The 26,640-nt window shown below is 40.8% G+C and overlaps 1 protein-coding gene and 1 long non-coding RNA gene across 7 annotated transcripts in view; both read right to left on the bottom strand.

Annotated features, from left to right (window-relative positions):
- SPATA6 (spermatogenesis associated 6) overlaps positions 1-10,592 on the bottom strand; it is a 43,764-nt gene extending 33,172 nt beyond the window's left edge. For 2 of the 3 annotated variants that reach the window (XM_054073053.1, XM_054073052.1), the window contains exons 1-5: positions 10,402-10,592; positions 4,850-4,987; positions 3,263-3,311; positions 2,490-2,531; positions 1,018-1,142 (exon numbers count right to left, since the gene is read on the bottom strand). In XM_054073053.1, the coding sequence (XP_053929028.1) occupies positions 1,018-1,142; positions 2,490-2,531; positions 3,263-3,311; positions 4,850-4,987; positions 10,402-10,449 (402 nt within the window). In that variant the 5' untranslated portion in view covers positions 10,450-10,592. The remainder of the gene's footprint in view (positions 1-1,017; positions 1,143-2,489; positions 2,532-3,262; positions 3,312-4,849; positions 4,988-10,401) is intronic. The other variant, XM_054073051.1, reaches the window with a different exon arrangement.
- A 2,805-nt stretch (positions 10,593-13,397) lies between these two features.
- On the bottom strand, positions 13,398-25,953 carry LOC128852957 (uncharacterized). Of its 4 annotated transcripts, XR_008451128.1 has the most exons (4): positions 25,815-25,953; positions 20,170-23,105; positions 19,012-19,299; positions 13,398-18,103 (listed from the first exon to the last, which is right to left on the bottom strand). It is a non-coding gene; the product is annotated as an uncharacterized LOC128852957 (long non-coding RNA). The 4 variants fall into 4 exon arrangements; XR_008451125.1 differs by having other exon boundaries at positions 13,398-19,299; XR_008451126.1 differs by having other exon boundaries at positions 13,398-19,299; positions 25,819-25,953.
- Between the last annotated feature and the right edge of the window lie 687 nt (positions 25,954-26,640).

Below are 26,640 nucleotides of genomic sequence, written 5' to 3'. Positions count from 1 at the left end.
ATTAGTACTTCTAATTGCAAGTGACTGGACAATGTCCAGGTTGCCCTTGCAGGGAAAATATTATACCAACTAAGAGATACCAATGACCTTTAATTCAGGTTCCCCTCCTGTCATGTGATTTGAACCCAATCACAATAGACAGGGCAACTGAGTCCCTGTCTTCCCAATCCAAATGTCCTGCTACTCCACTAGTAAAACGTAACCAAAACAAGACAAACAAAACAAACGCCACATCAGTCACATTACCACCATCATCTTCAAAGTGTCTTCCTCAAATTATTCCACTGACACCTAAGATTCAATAGTCAAACTCTTTGAAAAGGCACTGTGAGAGAAATTCATTTTCATTTACTAAGTACTTGAACCCTTATCTCCAGAAAATTAACATTAATCCATTACACTTTTGCTGCCAATTAGCTGTCATTTATCATGCTTTTTTGAAACTGTAGAAAAGGCAAGTTACTAAATAAGCGTGAATGGCCTTAAGGAACAGGCACTGGAACTGAAAAACAATCGTGCAGTGCTAAGCTACATTTCAGTTTCTTGCTATTTTAGTGTCGATCTTTCATCTCAGCGAGGCCCGCAGGTCAGGTGGTACAGCACTATACATTTGCACAGACTGTCATTGTCCTAAACAGTACCAAGGTCTGAAATGAATGCTACAAAGAGAGCCCGAAGGGGAGGAGGTTACAAGGTTTATCTGTTTAGAACCACGAAGTTGATATTATATCTCCTTTTTCTCCTGCACCCGCACCACAGATTAAACTGAATGGAAGACACATCCTGATGCCACATTACAAACCTAGCGGAAACTAACTTTTTCACATAAACTAATTTCTTAAAGCATTTTGAAGAAAAGAGTATACCTTCACTGAAGTTCAACTTGTGGATTTGTACATTTAGCAACTGAAATGGCAAAATCTGTCAGAAGTAATCGCTTTTCATTTGAAGTAGTTCAAGGGGTTTCTTCAGTGAAACACACTGTATGATAAATAAAATCCACAGATATTCACTCACTGTAAAAGAAGGGGACCTCTTCATTAAAATCTCACGATCTAAACCATGGTGCCCACGGGTAAGCTTAGGGTCAGGGAACAGGAAATCTCTTGTATTTTCTTCATATGTAGCTAGAATTTTTCCTTCTAAAAGAGAAAATATATACTTTAACTGGAAAATAGACAAACCCATCTAGTACAAATGCCACACACAAGACCAAATTGAAACTAAAATAACTTTGTTCTTTACAAATTAACAGCCTGGCTCTAAAATTTGTATCACACTACAAAATAACCTCCTGAAGTTAAATCATCAGCAGAAATGTACAGAATCTACTCTGAAAGTATGTTTTGCTGTTGTAAAAAACCTATACAACAGTTAACAGAGTCTTCTGTAAGAGACATATGAGAAGTTTTCTCCAGGCAATTCTTCACTAGTTTTCCTCTTTCTTTCCCTTCCGTGCCACAGAACAAACTAGTATTTATTTAACAGCAGTCAATCCCTTATGAAAAATTGTATCATTCCATATAACAGAATAGTAATAACAGTAGTAACGGTAGGCACAGTAGTAAAAAAGAAATACAAGCAACATTAAAATTACTATCTCAAGTTTTTCTCACTATCTTCATTTGCTACTTCTAAAATATACATTCAAGGTTTTGCCCTAAAGAAAATATCATAATAAAAACTTAAAATGTGCTACTGCAGTCATCTTGTCAGTCTATGCTAGGCTCTGTCACTGACCTCTGAAATTAAATGCCTTATCAGAGATATTTTACCCTTTCACAACAAAAATCCACTTTCAGTACATTTCTTCAAGTAAACAGTCTGGTGGGCCACCCGAGAGAAGCAATACTTTCCTTGAAAGCACTAAAGACAAGTGACAGAGAGTGCTTTTAATACCACAGTTTCCAAACGAGTCTTCTTTAAAACTTGACTTTATTTCCAATAAAATGCAGATTTACATTATTCATGGGAATACTTGAATTTCATTAAAATAGATTTTATAATTACACAAACCAATAACAGAAGTATGACAAATCGCTATTTATTATCTTCACATATCCCATGAGACCTGTAATACTTATAGTGAGGATAAGAGTTTTCCCAATGGTGACCATTAAAATGGAAAGAAAAAAAGTGTCAGTCTGAGAACAAGATTATCCACTCTGAAATTCCACAGGCAGCCCCTTTGCAAGTGAATTTTGATGCAGTTAATAAAAGTGCACTGGATGATTTCAGTTTATTTTCCATTTTTAAAATATTATCACTTTCCTAAGCCTGAGTACGGTACATTTCGATATTCAGTTATTATTCTCTTTCAAGAATGAGATCCTCTTGATCTACTAACATTTTATTTTCAGAGGACTATTTGTTGAAGAGCTTTCTACGTTGTTTGTGTGTTGGAAGAATTGATTGTGCTGTAACGGGCAATGTCCTTATGGAAATTCACCTTTTAAACTGCATAATTTATGAAGGGACTGATACAATACCTGGAGGAATGAGCTGTATTAGTTCAAGTACTGTTGTGTCAGCTAGAAAGGAAAAAAGTTTTCTCATGAGTTAAAATAGACTAAAGTGGAAAGTAATTCTCCTAGTCAAAAACCATCTGACTTAGAACTTGGTAAATTCTGTCTGCTGCCAAGCTTTTCCTTCTTTTAAAGGAGACAATGCAAGATTCGTCATTTTTTAAGATAACTCCTAGTACGAGAGACTATATTCCTGGAGCTTGAGTTAAGGGTCAGTGTTGTCTCACTACAATTCGTTAAGCTCCATGTGTGGCAAGACATATAATTTTCTTAAAAAATTAGAAGAATAATTTTACCAAAATCAAAGGTTTATGCTTATATTATTTGAAAATTAATCAAATAAATGATCAGGTAAAAGAATCCATTACCTATCCGGCTAACCAGGTAGATTTTCCATTCATTCTGACGTTTTACTCTTTTCCTGTTCTGAAGCAGTTAGTGTACATTTCTAGAGGCATTTTGTTAGATAACAGTATTTTGGGTAAGTTACTATTCACTAAAGACAGTAAAAATCTGTCTGCATGGAAAAGAAATCTTCTGTTCTGAAAACCCCCTACTGCTAGGGTCCTACTAGACTTAGTGTATGAATTACTAGAATGGTTACTGACTATCTTTTCAGAGAACAGATTCCTGACAGAAAAATTTTCACATACTTTAAACCTCCAAAAAGTCTTTAGAGCCCATACATCCATGACAGTAATACATACAACAGAGTAAACACAGAAGATGGAACCTACATTCCAGTAACTTCACAAGGTCTCCAGGGTCGACTGTATCAGTAAATGCCTGGAAAAGAAATTAATACATAATAATAATAATGTCACAGTCAAAGTCATCAGATGGACCTCTGGGAGAAAAGGAGTGAGGGGTGGAAAACAAATATTTTTTCTTGCTTCAGATGGTTGCCAAGAGTCCTGTCCTCACAGAAAAAAGAAAAGAAACTCAAAATTATCATTTGGCACACAATCAAATTAATTGAAATCCAGAAGTTCTTGTCATTTGCTTTCTAGTTATTACAGGTTACCTTTCCATATTAAAATTAGGAGGTATTGTGAAGAGTTGAACACGTAGAGGTAAGTATTGTCTCAGAAAACTTCAAAAGAGCAAGATAAATTGCTGAATGTACTACAATTCCGATAGACAAAAAATATGGTCTTCTCTATACTAGTAATGCTTTAAGCTCAATTTTCCTGGAAGTGATTATCAATGTAAAGAGTACCATTCAGGGTTTTTTCTAACCTGAATCCCATGTGAATGGATGACAAGGAATAAGGTAGGACGTTGCACTGGGTATTCAGTAGGTAACAGTCTTCCCCCTTATTCTGTACAAAAGTCTCAGCAGAGTGGTGTAGATCACTTTTCTGGTACCAAACACTAAAAAAAAAACCCCAAGCACTTGCTCCACAAGTATCTAGACCTATTCAACAGTTATTTTAGGAAGACAAATATTATTCTCAGCTTTCTTGTTCACCTCTTTTGTAAGCACATAGATCCTGGTGTCTTGGAGTTCCCCTAAATCACAATGAGAACAATATTCGGTACATTTCCCTTAAACTGCCTGTGGTATGCTTGCCTTTAAAGAACTATGGGCTATTTTACTCTTCCATATCTGGTGAAATTATCACTATTTGTATCTTACCACATCATTAGAGCGTCATTGGTGTTTACTCGGTCTACTTTTCAAAGTGCTGAGGGATGCTTAAAGGAAAAGAAGTAGAAAGGGCAAAGTATTATTATTCATAGGTAGTCAAGAAGCCAGATCATATCTGTAAGAGACTGCGTTTCATTATCCCTGTGGTACTAATAATGACGCTAGTAGGGACTCAGAATATGTGATAAACAACTATAAATTACAATGCCAGAGTACCAACCCGGGAATTCTGGTGACAAACCATGAAAAAAGGATCTCAGAGGGAGAGAGGCGTCACCAAAAAGGCTCGAGCTGCTATGCTATCTCTCTACTAATTTAAGTTGGCTCTCCTATATTGTACAGTCTTCGTCCTTCACCTTGCCATAATTTTTAGAACAAAAATATTCAGTTCCTTCCAAGTCAGGAAAACAGACACTGAAAAAGGATAGTGCGCAAAAGAATGAACAAACACCTAAGAAGTTCCACCATACACTATAATCTTCAGTGCACATAGTTCTTGAGTCATCCTTTGGATAACATAGGCACACACCTTCTTTGTGTCAAAGAAAAGCAGGAATCATAACATGATGCTGTCCTCAATGCGATTACTTGTCTTGAGAGGCTTTTTAGTGAGTTTTTGTGGAGTTTGGGATAGGTTTTATTTGGCTTGTAATAGCTCTTAACATTATCTTACCTTTTCAAATACTAGTTTTTCTTGAAAAAAGAGTGGAAATGCTGCAGGGACACATTGAGTTTTTTTGTACTGCCCGAGTACAGAGACACTGAGATAGAGTTCCTCTTTGTCTTTCAGCAGCACTCCAGGGCAAGTTATCTGTAATAGTAACACACTCAATTAAACAAACTGAACTTTAGTTATAGCAGTAACAGCTGTTTTCAAGATAAAAATGAAATGGTCAGTGCTGAAATGGTTGATTTCTAAAAGTCAGGTTATAACAGACTACAGTGAAAAGTTTTCTTTTCTAAAGCAATTCTGTTTGTACAAACTGACCAGGAAAAATAGTCACCATTTTAAAATAACCAGGACCAAATTCTTCATACTGTAAAGTAAACATAAACCATTGTCTTCAACCAAAACTGAAACCTAGTATCCCAGTTCCAGGTTAATACACTTAAAGGCATGCACTGACTTTACATAAGAGTTAATTATCAACGATCACATCAGGTTCTATGTGAAGAGTCATGTAGAATGAAGTCTACGAGATGCCAAGACAGAACCACACCCATCCAAATTTTAGCCTAGCTTAAAGAAAGAATGAAGCTAGTACATATGCACTCTTAGATCACCATACTCTGTCCAGCCACCAAAAAGGGCAAGTTTATTTGCAAATAATATATTAATTTTGCCTTCTAATATGTAATTGAGAAAAAGCAATTGTTGCTCTGTTGAAATCAGACAAACAGCACAAAAAATTTTATCCGAGCAGTTTGGCCACCTTAGAAGGTATTCAAGACAAGGAAGGTTCCTCACTAGGCTGCCAGATAGTGCCACTAATCTCTCAGCTTCCTCTGGGCAATTATTATTCTTTAGGTAAGACGATGTTGGTATGTTTTTATAGCTCTGATGAACATCAGGCATTTTTACTTGTGTTTTCACTGCAAGGATGTACACAACTCATTGCAAAACCATTTGCTGTTTTCTCCAAGCCATGCAGTTTTATTCTATTACCCAGACAGAGAATTGTCACCTTTCACTTCAGTTCTACTGCTCACTTTTTATCGCAGTATAATAAATACAAGGTTGTCTCTTCCAACATAAGGTTCCTGGAGAAAGTGTTCAGACTTTCAATTGCCAGGTAGAAAGACAAAGGAGAGTGACAGGAATTAAAATAAGTGCTTTAGTTACAGTCTTCTACTCCCAAATGAATGTTTTACTTGAGAAATCCTAACTGGATTTAAAAGAAAACTATATAAACAGCAGAAAAACAGCCTGGGGTGAAAGAAATAACAGAAACCAATGTGTGATAGATCATTATAGATGCAGTATAAGCTAAAAAAAGTGCTTTCACTCATGAATATCCAAAGAGGAAAAAAAAAAAAAAAGGGTGTCCTCTCCATGTAGATGAGGGCTTCAAATATGCAAGAAAAGTGCTAGAAGAATAGATATCTGAATTGAAACAGACTGTCAAGCATTAAACAGCTTGTATGACACTCGCGCAGTTGCAAGTGTAAATAGGAGTAAGTGAGAGAGACAGATTTCATTCATACAAGGCAAGATGCCCGAAACTACATACTACAAGTCAGATTAGCTTAGTTCTCACTTTTCATATTGTCATTTTTGTAGAATTGCAATGATTTTTAGCTGGGGTTTTATGCCTTTCACCTTAGAGAAGGCAACCAATAGTCACTTATTTATTGAGATGAAAAGTGAGATGTTTGAAGACAGAGGATGGGGCAAAACTGCGAACAAGAACCACTTACTCTGGCTATCCTGTAAAAGAAAATGAACTCTTACAAATCAGCATGTGGGGCAAGGTAGCAGATGTGGAAACTTGTAGTTCTACTGCCCTTGAGATAAATTGCACAATGCAGCACCTGGTCAGGAAGATCAAATTTGCTTGTTCACTGACTTGAAACCAGCTCCAAAAATGAAGACACGTGTGTCTGCAGTTCATTAAATATATTTTGTAATACGTGATGCATGGAGCTGCATTATACTTAGGAGACAAAGCTCTTATCTAACTGTTCAGGCAGGATGAGGGACCATTTAAACACCACAGTAGTATTACCTGTGGATCAGCTACGGAAAAGGGATATCAATGCTAAAATTAACTGGTCTTCCAACCAACTAAGAGAATTATGATAAATGCCTAGGACAGTGGATTTCTTTCCTGCAGTTCCCAGAAGGATGGAAAACTTGTACCAGCCCAGTGTCAGGACATCACAAGTAGCCATAAAGAAATCACCGAATTAATCTCATGGAAAGGAACAGAACTCTACTCATCCACCGCCTCCTATACTATTTGTTTGTTACGCTCTGTCCTAAAACAGTACCTGCAAATGTAATCAATGGAAGATGCAGGCCTTGAAAAACATCCCTTTAATTGCCTATTTCTATCAAAACAAGAAGAGCTCCCTATGAAGGGCAGAAAAGCATTTCAGACATAGAGTTGTAAAAGTCATCTTCTCAATGTGAATACATGCCATTTTAGTCTCCTCACCTGACTGCAATCCACGATGCTATTAATTCATCTTGGTGCCTAAAGTTTTACTTACCTTTACTGCTGCATTTGTGAATTCTCCATGTAACAATGACATGAAGAATAACGTGAATTTCATTCTGTTGCTACAGGAGCAATCTAAATGCCCGCAGCAGAGGTAGGTACCCAAATTAGTCTCAAAAAGTCCAAATAATGATGAAATCTCAGTCTGAGCAATCATGAATTATTCTATTTCAATTAATAGCAGGATAAACCAAGTATGGTCTTTCACCAAGGTTTTCCATTTTAGAAGAGCAGTCTTTCAGAAATGAAGAAAATTAGCAGTGAGATAAACTAAAGAGCTGTTGGACTCTGGAAAAGATTTTGGAATTTCATTAGGTAAAAAGGAGCAAAATCTATCTGTATCCCGAAGCAAGGGAAAACCAAAGCGGCCAGAATTTCTAACATGAGTGGATAGGTTTCAAAGAGGATTGAGAAGTACGCAGAGCACTGTAAAACAACAGGAAAAGGAATTAGAGATCTGGACAAGGCTTTAGTGAAAAATAAAGAAGGACAAAGCAAGTGGATGTAGTACAAATCAACCAAGATATGAAAACTAGCAAAACTACGTCCCAACACAACTGAATATTTTGCCTTAGTTTTAGTGACACAACTCAGGAGAAAAATAAAAACCAACCTAAAGAATGAAATGATGGAAACAGAAGTTACCCAAAATGCCTTAGGCTGGAACCAAGGAGCCACAAGAAAGCTGAATCACATTCAGCCTAGGTTCTGAAAGAATGTAGGTTTTCTTGCTGGATATATAAGTGCGTTATGAAAACAAGGATAGCATCATCTGCTGAAAAATAACAAATGGAAGGCCCCTGTGAGGCATAAAAAGAGATCTAGAAAATTATAACCCCATCAATCAGAATATTTAAATATGCAAAAGTAAAGAATAAAGATGCAAAGGAAAACATGACTAGAAAAAATCCCAGCAGTGCATGTTTCTTAAAAACAATCAATCAAGCAAAACCTGACACACATATGGTGCTATATAAGAAATTATTACTTATGATGCAGAAGATGGGAGGTAGTATGGAAGTCCTAAGGTGGCACAGCATCAATAATATGCAAAACTGGGAGGTATCAAGCTGAGGGTTACTATTAAAAACATTCCTCTATATACCCTGGGATCTATGCCTTTTATTATTTTTAATGATCCTGAAACAAGACATCTCATGATTATTTTTCCAATTAAAATCCAGAAATCGTCAGAAGCCAACAAGAAGATACAGAAAAATCTGTTTGCAGGACCACAGTAACAGAGACAAGATGCACCTACTGTGTATTAACAACAGCTTTTGCTTTCACTAGGGAGGCTAACCTTCAAAGCTGTCTGAGGGGGAAGATGATGACTGTGTTAATAAATGACAGCATAAGTGCAGCGCGGCTGTAAAGAGACTACTATTAAGACATACAGGATGAACGTTCTTCACTGACATCACCTAAGGCAACAGCGAGACCCCTTCTGGAATGCTGAACTCAATTCCAATCCTAATCAATGCAAATTCAAAGCAGAAGAGCAGTACCCATCCCTAAGATGAGTAGAAGACTGGTGAGCCTATCACACAGAATACAACCAAAAGAATCAGGCCTGTTTAGCTGACAAAGGCGAATTGTGAAGTGACAGAACTGCTGCCAAAAAAATACATCAAGAGTGCAAACACCAAGGAAGAAAAAAACATATTTAAGTGAAAGGCCAGTGTTGACATTTGGGTAAAAGCAGGGCATCAGCTAGCCAGAGGGAATTTAGGCTGCAAAGTTTTCAAACCATCAGAGGAGTAAAACGCCAAAGCAGGCTCCAGAGTCTAAATGCACCGATTTTTAATAGGGATATGTGAGAGAAATTATCCTGCATTGCAGGGATATAACTGAATGACCCACATGCGCTGAAAGGGCCATTCAAAATCTGTGTTGTAGATTTCATGTTCTGTCCCTTTCCATTGTTACTTGTAGCCTCCAGAGCAGGGTGAATAAAAAAGGAACACAACTGAAGAACTCTGACCCCAGGGAACCACGTTTCCTGTACCCCTTCCTGGGACAGGAACAGCTCGTAGCAGCAGCAACAGAAAATGAAGAGATATTTACTCCTTTCCAGGAACCACATTGGCCTTTGCATTATGAAGACAAACACCAGCTGTTGGGAGAGCAGGACAACATCGTTAGGGTGAAACCCTGACCATACATGTGCACAAATTCACACCTCTCTCAGAACACCTACACCAATTTGAGAACATAAGTGGTTAAATAATCAGGAATACCATATTCATCTCCCAGCATGTGTTTTCCAGATCTGCACTGGAATGTTTTGGATAGCACCTTGGGTTTTCCTTTCAGCAGCAAGTATTCAGGCAGCACTTCCTCCATAAGGAGGCCAAACCTCTGGATTACAGTGACCAGGGCCTAAGAAGCCAACAACTCAAAACTGACAGGGTACAACTCCTTCTTAAAAGTTAACAGAAGAATGACACGCACTCTTACTCCCAACTGGCATATAAGCAGAAAAGTTTGCAAAAAAACCACAAGGAACTGTCTTAACGTGACAAACATTACGTCTTCCCATTTTCAGACCTCCTGACCTCAGCTCCCCATGCAGCACTGGGTCCTTTGGAGCTGCCCAGGGGCACCCCTGCCCCTCACAGGGACCCCATTGCTCATGGGGGTGCGTATCCCACACACAACCTGCTGTTTCCCGGGATGTCTTTTGCTCTGTTTTTAGAAGAGTGCTTTTCCCACACCATACAGATTCCCAAGGATCACCATCTCTGAAAAAAAAAAAAAAAAAGGCCTTTTCCACCGGGAAGAGGGAGCTGCGAAGGAGTAAGGCTGCTGCTGACACCGACACAGGTGCCGAGGGAGCGGCTGCCGCAGGACGGGCACACAGGAGCTGGAGCTCCGAGGGCTGCCTTTCGCTAGGCAACAGGGCCCGGAGCAGCCTCCCTCTGGGCTGAGAAAGCTGGTTAACAGGGGGAAGCGGCGCCGGAAGGGACAAACGGCGGCTTCCCTTTCAGCGTCGGGCACTCACCGAGCGGAGGTCCAGCTGCAGAACGCAGCGCAGCGCTCTCCGCGGCATGGGCCGCCGAGCGGACGGGCCGGGGCAGGGAACCTGCCGGCTCCCGGCCCGCTCCCGCTCCGCGGGGACGACGCCGTTACCGCGGCAACCGGACAACTTCCGGTCTGCGCCGCGCCTACGCAGATTCCTTCCGTGGGGAGGGGCCGACCTCGCCTCCCTGCCCCCGCTTCTCTGCGCATGCGCATGCAGTCACCTCCCCCTCCCCCGAGGCACCCGGAGGCCATCACTTCCCTGGAGCTTCCGCTCCGCTTCCAGCCCCGCCCCCGCCGTAATACGCATGCGGACACTTCCCAGGGCGGGGCGGGGTCAGGCCTCCTCAGGGCTTCGGCTCCGCTTCCGGCTCCGCGCATGCGCATTCACTCCCCCGCGGGGCCGGGGCTCCATTTCCGGCCCCGCCGCATTGCGCATGCGCACCCGCTCTTCCGCGGTGCAGGAGCCGTCTCCCCGCGCCTGTTGCCCGAGACTGCGTGTCAGCGGGGCCTCTCCTCCTTCCGTCCGCGCCCCGCGGCGTGTGGCGAGCCGGTGGCAACCATGGTTCCCACAGTGCTCTGCTCGGCAGCGCCTGCACTACCCCTTCCTGATAGAACCATAGAGCGGTTTGGGTTGGAAGGGACCTTAAAAGATCATCTCGTTCCAACCCCCTGCGAAGTGCAGGGACATCCCACTAGATCAGGCTGCCCAAGGCCCATCCACCTTGGCCTCGAAGTAGTTGCTCGTAAAGAAAGTGGAATATTTTGATTTAAGCTAAAGTTCATAAAAATAACTGCAGTCTTTGAAAGTTGGACAGAATGTCCCTCATAGCCTTTTCTTTGATAGCATGTTTTTTTCAAATAGTGTTTTTCCAGACACTGTTCAGTTTTGTTTCAAGCATGATCTGTGCTGAACAGATGTGTCGTCTGTCATCATAGAATTATAGACTCACTAGGTTGGAAAAGACCTCTTAGATGATCAAGTCCAACCATTCCTCCCAGCTTCTGAACCATGTCCCTGAGCATCTCTTCTACCCGTCTTTTGAATACCTCCAGGGATGGTGACTCCACCATCGCCCTGGGCAGCCTCTGCCAGTGCCCAGTGACCCTTTCTCTGAAAATTTTTTTCCTGATATCCAGCCCGAACCTCCGCTGGCACAGCTTGAGGCCATTCCTCGTTGTCCCATCACCTCTGTTTGTAGCCTTTCCCCATCTCAATGTGAGGTCAGGCAGAGGTGGCTCTGAAGCTCCAAATTACCAAGAGATATGACTGTTGTGAAGTTCATAATAACATTAAAATTAGTGATTGCAAAGTAATTGAATATGCATAACATTTCTGGGAAAATTTATATATATGCCTGTAAAATGGAGATATATTCTGGAATGAACTCTTGTCTCTTTGCACATGATTGATGGAGATGGCTCGCTTGTGTTGCCCAGCCCTGATTAAAGGATGCTTGCTTTCTAAAACTCCAAAAGTAGGCTTGGAGAGTGGATTTCTTGGCATTCTTGGTATCATCCCCACAGTGCCCTGTGCCAGTGCCAGGCTCTGATCCATGGCCCCTTTCAGCCTGCCTGTCTCCTGCCTCAGCCCAAGCTCCCGCTCAACCCCACAATGCGCCCAGCTGTCCCCTTCCTGTGCCCCCGGCCTGGCCAGCATGGGGCCTTCATGGAGTAAGGAGCCGCAGGGCTGTATTGCAACTGCATCAGGAGTTGGACTTGATGGTCCTTGTGGGTCCCTTCCATCTCAGGACGATCTATGATTCTGTGAACTAGAGTCATTTCCAGCCCAACTGAAAGACACTCGGCTGCAGTGGTGAGGGCTCTGCTGTGCGATGGATTTCTGGTGCTAAGGCATCCAGCCTTGGGTGGGGAGCCAGCCCTGCTGCACGAGTGCAGGGCACTGCTGTAGGGCATTGAAAAGGAAGTGCAGAGCCTGGGATGTATTTGTATCCCGATCTTTCTTGGGTGTCCTGCAGCCTCTAGCTCAGAGAGCCTTCCCTTCAGAAGAGGGGGACACTAGCCAAGTTCTACATAGCACCAAGGCTCAGCAGCTGAAAGACAGTGAATTTGATGCTTGGTTTTGTCTTTTTTTTTTCTTGTTGTTATTCTGATGCGTACTTGGATTTTGCCTACATCCAGTTTTGGGCACGTGGGCCATTTTAGCTCTGAGAATCCTGTTTTAGTGTTCTCTGTGGGTGAGACGCAGAGTGGACATTTTGACTGGCTCCATTTTCATAGACTCATCTCCACACTCATGTTTGCCACTGTCTTTTCAGGCCTCCCTTTCTGCTGTCATTACTGGACAAATTAAAATTTATGCCACTGATCTTGACCACTTTTATCAAGGATATTCCCCAACATCTTTGCTCCTAAGTTGTTCTCAGAGTATTTACAGTCACATATGTCACCAAAATAGTTCAAACTTCTGTTTTGGCAATGGCAGTTAATTTCAGCCTCAGACTGTGAGGGGCATTAAGCCATCAAATATGCTTTCCAAATTCAAGAGTACAGCTGTAGAGAGGGAAGGAAACTCAGTGGACAATTTTAATTTCCTGCAGAAGTGAGCAGTGGCTCAAATGCATCATGTGGCTTACTTTATTTTAATTCCTGAATTTCAAAGAAAAATCATACTGAGCGATGTAGAAAGCTTTGCTAAGTGATCTGGAAAGAAACAGCATTCTCAAAATGTTTTGATTTTCAGTGGTTTTTTTTTTTAGAGGAAACTATACAAAGAACATACCATGCCAGTGTCAACAAAAGTGAAATCTATAGATGGATCAAATGCCACTACTAATACTTGATGCCAATCATTTAAAATAAATAGATGACTGGAAATAAAAGCGTTATTTTCATGAATGTTACTACTGGAGAAGCTCTAAGTTTGGTGTTGTTTTTTTTTTTTTATGTCTGAGCAAAGGACAGGATTCTGTATTTAGATCCTGGAAAAGACTTCTTTTTGAATTGCAGGCCTATAATACATATATTGAGGAGCATTTGACACTTGGATAAAGTCATTTTCTATGCGTTATCATTCTCAAGGTTATGAATAGCATTCCAGAGTTAATGAAAATAAAATTCTCAAAGATCCATAGCCTCAGATGGTGACAGTATTAAAATGTTTTATTGCTTATTTTCAGGTACTTTTCATATGCATGCTTTTTGGAGGGATAAATAATGTGTTAAAGATTGTGAAGTATGAGATATTATGGTAAGTGTGGCCATATAAGAACAGAAGACAGATAAATGCTGAAATCAAAAATGGCATCATGCTTGTGATGAAAATTTAATATCCATGTGCAGTGCCCTGGAACAGAAGGACTTTATAACCCTTGAAAAGGGAGCACGAGGCAGGACAGAAAGCTTCTCTGAAGTGATAAGGCAGTGATGAATTTCAGTGTTTTTCCCTGGCAAATCAGGGAGACTCTGTAGTAGACTAGAGAGTTATGCTCTCTGCACAGAGATGCTTCTCCGTCCTTCTGGTCTGCAGAGTTTCTGCTGCTTCGCCCCGCTGGGCCTTGGAAAGAAAGGCTGTTGTTGCAGTGTTTTGCCTATCCAGCCCTTTCTGCAGTGGTGTGAGATCCATCTGGTCCTTCTTGTTATGCTGAAATGGATGATTTAGTCTTACATTTGTACTACAGGAATAATGATGCAGGAATTTGGGGGACGGAAAGGGGAAACCTTGACTTTTTGCACAAATCCTTTTGCTAATAAGCAAAGCCACGAGAAATGTCTGCTACTTTAATAGACCTGAGGTCTTAACTGCTGTAAAGTTTCCCTGCTGTGAAAGCGCATTAATTCCTTTGCTTTTACAAAAGTAAATCTTCTTGTAATGCTACTTATACTTAGTGCCATGTAATAAAAGAGCCTGGATGACAGCTCTGCTTTATGTTGAGGTTTTTGCAATCTCCTCCATTTAAAATCTTCCTGGTTTTCTGTCCTCCAGCTGCTCTGCCATGCCTGCTATGCAAGAAGCCTGGTGTCATCAAAATATGCAATTCTGCTCATGTTTCTACCATTGCAAACCAGGAGTAACTATCAAAAGAGTGAGGTTGCACTGGTTTGAGGTAATTATCACAAGATTTATACCATAGTGTTGCAGTGCTTATGGTGGTAGGGCTAGAAGGAGTCTCAGTATATTGAAATATGCTACAGAATAAGTAAAGTGGGAGAAACAGGAAGAGTCAGGCTTGCTAACAGTGGGTGTTCTAAAGTTCAGAATCTAAATAATACTGTAGATCAAGCAAAATTAGATCAGATAAGACCAGAGATCAGAGAGGAAGTAACATCACTGAGTTTGTCAGAGATTCATTTTCTGCTAAGAAGCTGAGAATGTTTTTCCTGTTAATCTTAGGGAGCATTACACTGGGTGCAAAGTGACATTGCACAATTATTCTGGCAATAAGAATGAAGGAAATAAAGGAGCTTTCCACATTTTTCCATCCTCCACTGCAGTTCTTATGAGAAGGGCCTGGTGTTGATGGGGCAGCCAAAAGAGACCTCTGTCTTACTGCACATCGAGCCCTTTATTTAGATATCATTACTCCGTATGATTGCCTTGTCATTAGTAACTGTAGAGTATTAAAGGAAGAGATCTTCTCAAATAACAGCAACAAATTAAGAGATATGGAAAGATTTCCATATTGGAAAAGATAAACAAACAATATATTAATATTGTTTTACTTTGGAGAGGAGAAAAATAAGATGTAACACAGAAAAAGGTACATACAGGACTGAATAATATGTACAAATGCTTTCTTCTATTTACCCATGCCTATTTATCCTTTCAAAGGACACATGCAGTGAAATTAAAAGACAGCACAATCAAAACTGATAGAAGAAAGTACGTTAGATAGTGGAACTCATTATCACAAGATACATTAAACAGTGTTTAAAGCAGAATTGGAGCTCTTTAGAGACCACATAAGGCAATACCCACATGTGTTATTTTGATCTTTTCACTCACTGCTAGGTTAAAAGTGCAATTCACAAAAGTCAGTTCCTGTGTAAAGAATTCATAGTCAAGGAAAACAGCAAGCATAAGTTAGGACTAAACAACCCCAGTATGCTGTAGAGCAGAGCTGGAAGAATTTCGTAATATGAGAGTTTTTAAGGAGGGGATCTAAGGGGACCAAAGTGAATTGTGTTACTGCAGACAGTAATGTAACGTGGAAGGTTGAGTGTTAGATTATTGATGAGGACAGAGGATGGAGATTACCTGAGGGTGTCAGCACACTCTTCACAAAATACGTTTTCATCTAATCTTTTTACTTTAAACCAGGAGAAAAGTTGCCTAGAAGTTAGCATTCATTAATATCTATTGCTTTAGAAAAAGGCCACAATGATTTTGTCGATCCTGTCATATTGAGCGTCTTGCTCTTTTCTAGCATGCAAGGACACAGCTGAGCAGAGCTCTCAGGCTTCCTTGATGAATCTTACAAGTTGCTACAGACAAAAGGCTATCCGGTCGTGTTGTTATGTAGGCAAAGCAGCAACCTTTCTTCCCTGTGTGCTCTTAGTCTCGCTAGTGTCTGTTGAAGAGCATCTTTCACTGCACATCTGGAGAAACTCAAATGTCTCTCCGAAAATTTCAGCATCGCTCAGCCATGACAGAGCAATTCCTCTGTATTGCTCTTAAGCCAAGACTCGCTTTGGTGGATGTGACCAGTGACTTCACTGATTCTTAGTGTATGTTGTGTCTGCAACAAAGAAAAAAGCATGCTACCTAAAGACACCGAAAGTTTTTTTAATGTGTAAGCTCTTTTTCAGGTCTGCTAAACTCTTTCTTGACTGACTGTAGCTAGAGAAGGAATCTAATATGATTTGATTACAGCCACTAGAGGAATGTTCCAGTTCTTGAATTCAGTTATAGTAATTGAAAACTTGCATTTTAAAGCAATGGTCTAAATTCATCTAAGAGAGAACTTCTGTGAATACAGTTCTATGAATTCAGAAATGTTACAGATACAATCAGCCAAAAGAGCATTAGCTTTGTACCCGTAGAAAGTTCCTGGGCTCTCCCTTAGTACCAAAAGAGGTAACACTTCCCTTTGTGTTTTACATTTAAAAAAAATCATCTTAGATGGAGCCCCAGCAAAGTTTTTGCATGAAACAAAATTCTTCTAACCACGTTATAAACCTCTGAAAATAGGGGTTTATAATGGGAGTGCTGATAGACCCTTAACAATAGCGTTGTGAATAGCGCTGCTATAATTAATGATACTTCAGAAAGATTTATGGTCCTTAGACAGAGATAAAACAGAAATATCATTGCTTCTTTGCCTCCCATCATTTTATCCTCTATGAAATTTTATGTGAAATAAGTCAAATGAAAAATGTAAGCTCTTAATCTTTTCCCAGAGTCCTGTCTCTCACTTGATGAACACTTTTGCAGAATAAATTAGAGCTTTTTATTCCTTATGTATGTACAGCTTTGTATTTAAAAAGCAAAGAAAAGAATATTATCAGGTTGGCAAAGCAATTGAAGATGATGGTCATGGAGGAAGCAGAAATTACCTACCAAATATTCCTGTCCATTCTTCTACCATTCCAGAGTCAATGACTATGGTCCTGCAGGAATTCAGGGCAACTGGCTTGGAAGTGTTCAAAAAGGCATCTGTATTCTGTATTCTCTATTAAAGAACTGCTGCTCATGGGAGCTTAGCCATGATGGCTTTAGCTGCAGCACTGAGAGCACCGTGGCCTGAACAGAGGGCCAAGACAATTACAGTGGGTAGTATCACGTTGAAAAATGCAGGATACTGTATGGTTCTTTAATATAACTGGGAAAAGCACACCAAGAGGCAGCCGCTAGAAGCTGAAGCCAGAAAAATTTGTATTAGATATTGGGCTTTATATGGTAGCAGAGAAGGTGAGTAACCTCTGACGCAAGCTGTTGAAGGGAAAGTGACTTCTCCATTTTTCTGACAATACCAAAGGAAAATGAGGAGCTGACTAAAGAAATACTTTTGTCAAAATAAAACATAGTTTAGTCAAATGAAAAGAAGGGTGCTAACAGTATTTAATGGTCTGTGATGCATAGGAGACTACCTGAACAGTCTAAACCTATGTTCTGTCTTTAAACGCTGCAACTCTGTAAAGCACGTTAAAGTGAATGGTAAAATACTGCTTACTGAGCAGAGACCTGAGGAGAGGATTCTGAACAACTTGTTTCGGAGCTCCTGCATTGCAGCACCTGGTGTTGCCAAAGGAGATGCTGGGAGGGCAGCAGGGAGCGTTGGCTTCTGAGGCCCTTAAGGCAGAGGCACGGCGAGGTTCCAAGCTTGTCAGAATTGTCTTAACTGAGCTACTTCTGAGCATGCCAGGAAGCGAGCGTCAGACACCAGTCTTCATGGGGAAGAGCTTCACCTCTGGGCAGCCAGGCTGAGGCAGCAGCTGAACAGGGGGCTGAGAAATCACAGTTTTGGCAAAGACCACCTGAAAATGGCACTTAAAGCTCAAAATCCATCACATCCCATTATAGTCCTAGGCTCTGCCTTCTGTTAGCCTCATCCAGCTCAGATGGCATCTAGCTGCTTGTTTTTCAAAAGCCTCTCTGCAGTATGTCAGGAGTTTTGTCCTTCTGCCCATTAAAGTAGCAGTATTGGAGCATCTTCCATGTTAATTTGATTGACAACAGTGAAGTCACTAGAGAACCTCAAGGACTTTCTGGCTGGCTTGTTTTCCTGTTATAAATTGTAGCTTGTTATTGTATTAGAGAAGAAAACCGAAACGCTTTCTTTAAGTAATAGCCTGAAGTTACCCTGTTTAAAAAGGGAGCTCTGAGATCTATGTTCAAATTCCCCGTAAATTATAACATTACTCCTTTAAAATTTCTCCAATCCATCAGGAATAGAGAGGGATTTTTTTTTTTTTTAACAAGAACTTTCGGATTTCAATGGAATTCACTCTGGAGGGCAGGACATATTTTTTTCATTGTAAGGAAGATTTTCAAAGGGGCAGGATTGTGGCTATTATTAGAGTCCTTCCTAAAGAAAATCATCAAATCCTTTACAGTACTAGGCAGATCTGGGCTAGAAAGTATAACAGGATGGCACAGAGCAGCCCAGATAGCAACAGAGAGAAAATGGAGCAGGAAGAAAGAAAAAAATGGAAACCCAAAAGGAAGAGCAGATGCCAATTAGAATTCTTGCAGTCTGCAGCAAGGGGTGAATATAAAAGCTGCAGGAAAAGAAAGGGTAGAGTGGGTTAGTGTTAATCACAGGCACAGGAAAGCAGGAGAGGTTTTAAATGAGCTTTAAAAAGCAAAAATAGAGTTAGCAGCTCGGAAGAGAATTCCAGATCCATCAAGTGTAGGAGCAAAAATAAAATATAGAATACCAGGAGATATACATCTGAGTCCTAAGCAATTAACTTCAGAAGGTAATAAGACATTTTTGTTTGCAAGCAGAGTCTTCTCCCTCTCTCTATTTCTTTCTCTATAAAGACAGCACTGTTTTCCTTATCCCAGTGGAAAGGTACATTTAGTGCTAGAAGAAAGTGACTCACACCTGATTTTGTTTTCATTGTCCAGTTGATATATACATACAGCATCCCCCTACAGGAAAATAAGTAATAAGGAACTAGAACTTACCCAGTCTCTTGCAATGAATTTTCCCAGGCACATAGTCCAGATGAATTTTCTGGAGTTGGGTGAGTTACACCAGGTCAGAATCTGGCACCCTATGGGGCGGTGTTTGCATCGCAGTCATGTGTTGTCTGAAGACCTTTGCCTTGAAGACGAGTTCCAAAATGCACTAGAGCCGTTATTAACTTCAGTAGACATTAAAGGAGAATGGCTGGACCATGAGGGTAGGGGTTCTCCTTACAGCTCTGAGATACAAAACATCATTTAAGATTTCTATGCTGCTGATTTAACCACCTGTAAAGTGAGGATGGTAACACTTAGTCACCAAAGAAGAAAAAATACGTAGAAGTATAAAAAGAGAAAAGAAAGTGAAAAAGGCCATTGGTTATCTGTTCTTAGGAGCTACACAATTCTATCATTAAAACCCACTATTTTTAGCTGTGCCTTTATCTGCAATGTAAGAAAGAATAGCATTGTGTTTGAATTTTGGTTTCTTTTACAGATGAATCATCATTAAAGGTTAATGAGGAAGCAAACAATATATAAAATGGTTGTTTTCTCACTAGTTAAACACTTTCTTTTTAAAGCTCTAGATATTCCTAGAATATAACAAATTTATTATTTAGTAAATGAAATCTTAGTCCCTTTTTATTTCTTTACACACCATCATTTTACACAAATGCAATCAATGCCTTAGTTCCAGTCATCAATTCTGGACCTCTGCACCACTGGATCTCCAGCAGAACAAATGCCATCCAAAGAAAGTGCAGATTTGTACATCAAATCTGTCAGAGCTCCTGACACAGAGTTCATGCCAGGTTCACGCTTTAGCATTAGCTTCGTACTGGCTGCTGAAGGACAGACGATGCGGGATCCAGAATGATGTTAGAGTAGAACAAAGTCAATACCTATTGTAGCATAAAACCCACCAGCGCCTTGTCAAACCTTCCACCATTTTTTGAGTAAATTTGAACCAGCAGAGTGAGTGTGTATGAAATCACTGTTTCACACCGCATTGCCACAGTGGTTGGGATCCAACGCTAAGAGCCTTAAAGTTGTAGTCTGGTCACACCCAAGCCTGCAGTCTTTTCTTGCTCTCTGTTTACAAAGAAAGAGCACTGTCATAAAATATCATTAAATTCCAACAAATCCTAAAAGACTCACCCATTTTCTATGCAGTGGGATATAATAAGTGATGAAACCAACCCTTGTGGCATGATAGAAGAAGATGGGTCCTAAATCACCACCAGCGTGTGTGTGGTGCCTGGGAAAAAGATGAGCTCTCAGGGAACAGAAAAGTTTACTCAGGCTTCTTGCTCCGTGCCAGGGGCGCACGTGCCAGCTTTTCCAGTTGGACATGGCTCTCTCTTAATGACCAAAGTTACATCCCCCTGCTTGCCTCTGAAAACAGGGCTTCGTGACAGAAACACCTACACAGCTGTAGCAGCCACTTCTCAGATGTGCTGCTGCTTATGAACCACAAGAATAATATGGCGAAATGTGCCGACTTTTGCAGTTTCCCCCTCTTTTGTCGAAACTAATGAGTCACGATTAGAGTAATGCTTTTCTGTGACTCGGAAACCATTTTGCTTAATGAGGTACTAAGTCTTTATAATTAGGCCCAGAAGGGAACTGGGATGTGGCCCCTTAAGAGCAATAATTATTTAGGTTATTTATGGTAATAAAAAATTGAAAATAGGAATTCTTCCTCAGAATGTGACTATTTATTCTTTTACATATTGCCTAACAGGCAATTACCCTATTAAGGCAACGTTTTGTTGCTAAAGACATTAATTGAAATGTAAATTAAATGTAAATCAGCTAATTAAATTGATATGTAATGAACTTGTCATGCAGGCGTTTGAGATCAGATGCATTTTGCTAATAAACAAGTGTTATAGTGGTGCCATTGCTCACTGGAGTTAAGGTTGTTTAACGTGTTATGCCGATAACTTCCTCTCTTCCCAAATTCAAGGGTTTGGATTGTGTCATTAGAGCCCAGGATGGAGTTGGCACTGAGAATTTCCACATTTATTCCCTTCAATTACTTCCTGATCAACTTCATTGCAAGGCAAGGTGTTCTTCTAATGGCGAGTGCTGCACATCCCATCAGGGTGCATTCCAAGCTCCGTCTATTCCTTCTGCTCCCCAGAAATGACAAAGCACTTTGAAAAACCCCTTGCCAAGACCGATGCTGCTGTATCAAGCAGCTTCTGGAGGGGTTGGTGTTACTTCTGCCTCTGTGCGCTGTGGCCAGTTTTGCAGGGAGAGTGAACCCTCACAGCAGTGGAAAGATAGCTCTAGACATTCCCGATTTACAGAGAAATAAAATGATAAATGAAGCAATCAGAATTTGCTTGGCAATTATGTTGATAATGTGCAATGTAAACATCAAACCTGACATCATCAAGTCAATACAGCAACGGACGAATGAGCCAGAATAATCTTCTGTGCTGTCCATAACACAGGTAGACTTAATCATCGAAGTGTGAGTCAAACCGTAAGTTAGAGGGAAGGAATATGAAGCTGTTAGGTCTCATATGAAACAGTCAATTTTCTGCAGCTACATTTTGAGACAGATCTACTAAAATTTCTGAAAATAGGACCTGTACTGAAAATATCTTGGAGGATAGACATCCCTCTCCTGCCAAATACACAAACCTCACTGCCCTACATTATGCAACTCTAAGACAAACATCACAGATTTTGCTTTTGAAAAATCTCAGGTCTTCAACTTATAAAATCCACTGCTCACTTCCATTCGAATGATGCAGACATTTTGTGTGCACAGTCTTAAAGCTCCATGAAATGTGCCGAAAAGAGCTGTGCAAGCAAAAGAATAGAAACATGGTTTGGAATTGTGGAAACACTTTCGCTGAATTTTTTTCCTGGATCCATCATGCCACTGTTGCACCCGAACATGCATAATTGTTCTGCCTTGAATAAATCTGATGCTGCATTTCTAACTTCTTCTGCCTCCACCCTGCAGTCCTACGAGGCCTGGAGGTATTTAATAAACATGTTAACTACCACTCTTCTTTAGCTTGAATGCAGCATCTTGTTTTTTCCTACTGAAGAACACTCCAGTTTGAAGTTTACAGAGCAATTAAAGACCCTCATGAGGCCCCTGATATGTAGAGATTGTCAGCATATGTAGATTAGTAATTGTCAAGTTTCTCCCTAAGGCCAAAGAGCTCTTAGTCAAATTCCAGAGATCATCAAGTATTCAGATTTCAGTGGGCTTTGTCTCGTACACAACACTGTGGCATAATTAAACTACAATGCCTCTTTTCTAATAAACTTTTGGATCTGACTATGTTTCTATTAATTTCTTTTTATTAGCTGTGATCGCAAAATAAAAATGAACATCAATCTAAAGCTGCAACTTTGCTGCTTCCAAAAGATGCCCTGGGAATAGCTTTCTCTTTAAGATGTTGTGGTTTGGGGACCACATTTACTGGCATGACTTGCAAAGGCCTGATGGAGGACAAAAAAACAGCAGACTGAAGACACAGTCCTCTGGCTCCTTTTTGGCTGACGAATGGACACAGGTGAGTGAGTGGTACGGCTGTCTTGAACTGTGTCTTCATTGAACTATTGGCTTAGACTCTAGCTCAAATTTTAGTCTATTCATCATCAGTTTTCGTGTCTTTGAATGTTGATCTAAATAGAAACTGAAAAAATGAAGATTTACTTTAGAGGTCTGAGAATGAAATTAGTATAAGTGTCCTCACAACCCATCTGATGCTGTGATGGCCATCTCCAACGTTGTTGAGCTCTCTGACCTCCATGCTGGGCAATTAAATATGCACCTGAATTTAAAATTCATTTGCTTCAGTGTTGAAGAGGAAGTGTCCTGGCTTGCTTTGCATCTTGCATGGTCCAGCCCTTGAAGATCAAATCAATGCTCCAATATGATATTCCCTTTAAGCCACAGGACAGCAAGAGCAACTGGATGAAGCATTCATGCAGTGAGACTGGTCTGTGCGTTTCTGCCAGCTGGATCTTCTGCTGTGGTTCCCACGTACATTGTGTTGTGGTCCCAGGGCTTGGAAGGTGCAAAATGTTGGTCATCCATTTGAATTCCACTCCATCGATCTCTGTTTGCAGACAAAGCCAATGTCAAGGAGCAAGTTGTTACAAATGTCTGTGGTTTTTTTGACCTACAAACTGAGATTTTCAAAGCCACATGTGGGATCTGAAAGTTTAATTCCTAATAAAATAAAAAATAGTTAGACTTGGAAATTGTGAAGGCAGCTTTAAGAACCTTCATTGCAGCATGTTACATAAAAGAGGTAAATTATTACTCATGGTAAGTAGATGTTCATTTCCAAGCTGTTCACACTTTCTACGTATGGCAGAGGACAAATTGGCTGTGCTTGGGTATTGTCAGCGATCTTTTTAGCATCAGACTGCCCATGCACACATGCGTGTGCTTTTTCAGGAGCATTCAGACATACATGCACAAAAAACTGGGCTAGTAGGTAAGACCCTGTGAAACCCCCAAAGCATTTGTGCATCCTGGAGAAACCTCTGTATTATTATCTCCATCACTGTACTTGCACAGCACTTCTTCCTCTGTAAATCCCATCTTATTTGTCACAACTTACACAAACCGTCAGCACTGGAGACAGCTCTGAAGATCGAGATCTTTCACTAGCCACAGAAAAGCCAGCCAAAGCATCCCCTTCCCAACAGAAAGGATAATCTGAAGCCAGTGGGTAATTTCAGAGTGGTTTTCTGCAGTCTCAGGATAACTTCTAAGCTAGGTTCTACTACTTTACCTCCTAATCTCTAAATAGTCTCTATGTCCCCAAGCCCCTTTGTGAGCTAAATCCTCATTTCACAAAAATAACTTGAATTCTTCCCATCATTAAGTAACACCCATTGGTTAAACGGCTCTTCTCAGCTTGGCCCAATGGGCATAGCAGAATGTTATGCTGCTTTCTATTCAGAGGTCTGTTCATGCTGTGGTATGAAAGCTGGATCCAAGCAGCATGAACAAAGTTGTGCTTTATGTAATAGCCCAGGAGGAGAATCTCAAGAGTCCCAATAAAAAGAAGAAGAAAAAAATCCTCATATTCTTCTTATGATGATACATCTCAAAATTATTAATTTTGCTTGTCCTGTATCATATCTTAGAGCAAGCTGCTTTTCCCGACTGAATTGCAACGTGGCGTTTGCTTCGGTAGGTTTAACTGAAGCATGGCTATCTGGAAAAGGCAGCGTTATCTGTAATAAAGTAACTCCTTCAAATTTCCTTTCTTGATCTTGTACTTTGGTTGGGCTGCCAGAGTCTTAATGACTGGAAAAGTATCTGTCACCCAGGGACCCTCATTTTAAAGGACTGTAAGTTTTTAGGGGCTGGATGGCGTCATCTCCCTGTATCGATTTTGTCAATGTATTCCTGTGAGCAAGCCAGCCTGAGCTGCTTGCTAATTTCCCATCTCCTCTTTGGCTGACGACAGTCCCTGGCTCAGCGAGATTTCAGTTTTTCTCACTGGACTCTTCTTTCCCTGCCCTCCCTAAGCTATTTTTTCTAAGCACCAATTTCACTCCAAAATTAAAGATGAAATTTAAAGATTAGAGACTGTAGGTTTTTTTTCCAAAGGCATTTCGATGTCTCATGCTCATTGATTGAGTTAGGTATCTAAATCATCCAGAGCAATCTGGCCCCCATCCCAAATTATGTGATGTAAAAGGCCAATTTGACTTTTAAAATGCTTTCCATTTTAATCGCCTGCTGTGCGATTAGCACCACACGTAATAAACACATTGTGTGCTGTGTGCATAGGGCAGGTGTAGGGTGATGTAATGAATCCCGCTGACTACCTTGAATAAAAACGCCAGGAATATCAAATACTACGTGCACCAGTCTTAGTCCCAGTCAATTCTAATTACTTCAGTGGTCTGATTCCAAATTCAGATGTACCATGGTGTAACTGAGGTCAGGATACAGTACATGAGTCTTATCTTAGTACCACTTTTGTACTGTAAAGGTCAAGCTGAGCATCATCCAAGGAGAAGAGGCGAGGGCTTTGTTAATTAGTCTTCTCTCTGCTCCTTGAACAAAGGGATGAAGATTGTGGCTCTGCTGAAGAGCATTCTGCTTTACTGTGTATTTAAGTTAAAAAAACAAGGAGGAACAAAGGAACCGTTCCTGCAGTAATGCTTAAATGAGCCTTACTAAGCTTTACCTGAAATCTTACAGCACTCACTCTGCCAATCTTTCAAGCTACGACTGTACTAACCCCTTTCCTGCTGTCACATCCAGGGAGGGCAGCGTTCCCCCCAAGGCAGGGGTAGCTCCCAGTTCTGGCCATTATAAAAAGCCAGCTTTGTCTGCCACGTAACAAGTTCAGAAAACATTAAGCCCCCATGCTCATTCATAGGTGTTCCCGCTGTCAGAGGAATCACTGACTCACTGAGCCGAAGGTTTGAAGACTCTCCTTTCAACCTGCTTACAACTCTCCCCACTTGAAAAACAAATAAAGCACCACTGAATATGAATGTTCCCTGTATGCCAATGTGTCGTGGTTTAACACAAGCTGGCAGCTAAGCCCTGTGCAGCTCCTTGCTCACTTCCCCCCTATGGGATGGAGGACAGAATCAGAGGGGTAAAAGTGAGAAAATTTGTGGGATGAGATAAAGTCCATTCAAAGGTAAAGCAAAAGCCATGCACGCAAGCAAAGCAAAACAAGAAATTCGACCTCTGCTTCACACTGGCAGGCAGGTGTTCAGCCATTTCCAGGAAAGCAGGGCTTCATCATGCGTAACAATTACTTGAGAAGACAAATTCCATCACTCACCCACCTTCCTTCTTCTTCCTGTAGCTCTACGTGCTGAGCGTGATGTCATATGGTATAGAGTATCCATTTGGTCGGTTGGGGTCAGGTGTCCCGGCTGTGTCCCCTCCCAGCTTCTTGTGCACCCTCAGCCTGCTGTCTGGTGGGCAGGTGGGAGAAGCAGAAAAGGCTTTGACTCTGTAAGCACTGCTCAGCAATAAAAAAAAAAATCCCTGTTTTATCAACAGTGTTTTCAGCACAAATCTGAAACATAGCCACATACCAGCTACTATGGAAAATATTAACTCTATCCCAGCTAAAACCAGCATACAGTAGTAGTGTTTTGTTCCCTGTTTTGCATTAGTTTTAACCACTCTAATGGGTAGAGACTGTGAAAATCTGAGTTCAGAGCTGGTTTTAGTTGAACTTTCTGTTCTACTGACTGTTGAGATGTTGTTATTAACTACACCCATTTGATAGAAACATTATGGTTGGAAAAATCCTCTGAGATAATCCAGTCCAACCAACTGTCCAACTTGACCATGCCTAATAACCATGTTCTGAAGTCCCATGTCTACGTGCTATTTAAACACCTCCAGGAATGGAGACTCCACCACTTCCCTGGGCAGCCTGCTCCAGTGCTTGACCACTTGTTCGGTAAATATTTTTTTCTAATATTCAGTCTGAACTTCCCCTGATTGAGTCCATTTCCTCTTGTCCTATTGCTTGTTAATTGGGAGAAGAGACCAACACACACCTCACTACAACCTCTTTTCAGGTAGTTGTAGAGAGTAATAAGGTCGCCCCTCAGCCTTCTCTTCTCCAAGCTAAACAATCCAGATTCCCTCAG

Source organism: Cuculus canorus, chromosome 8, assembly GCF_017976375.1.
Source record: "Cuculus canorus isolate bCucCan1 chromosome 8, bCucCan1.pri, whole genome shotgun sequence".
NCBI classification, from domain to species: domain Eukaryota; kingdom Metazoa; phylum Chordata; class Aves; order Cuculiformes; family Cuculidae; genus Cuculus; species Cuculus canorus.
The sequence above is the reverse complement of the archived record's forward strand: the minus strand, read 5'-3'. Positions and strand labels throughout refer to the sequence as shown.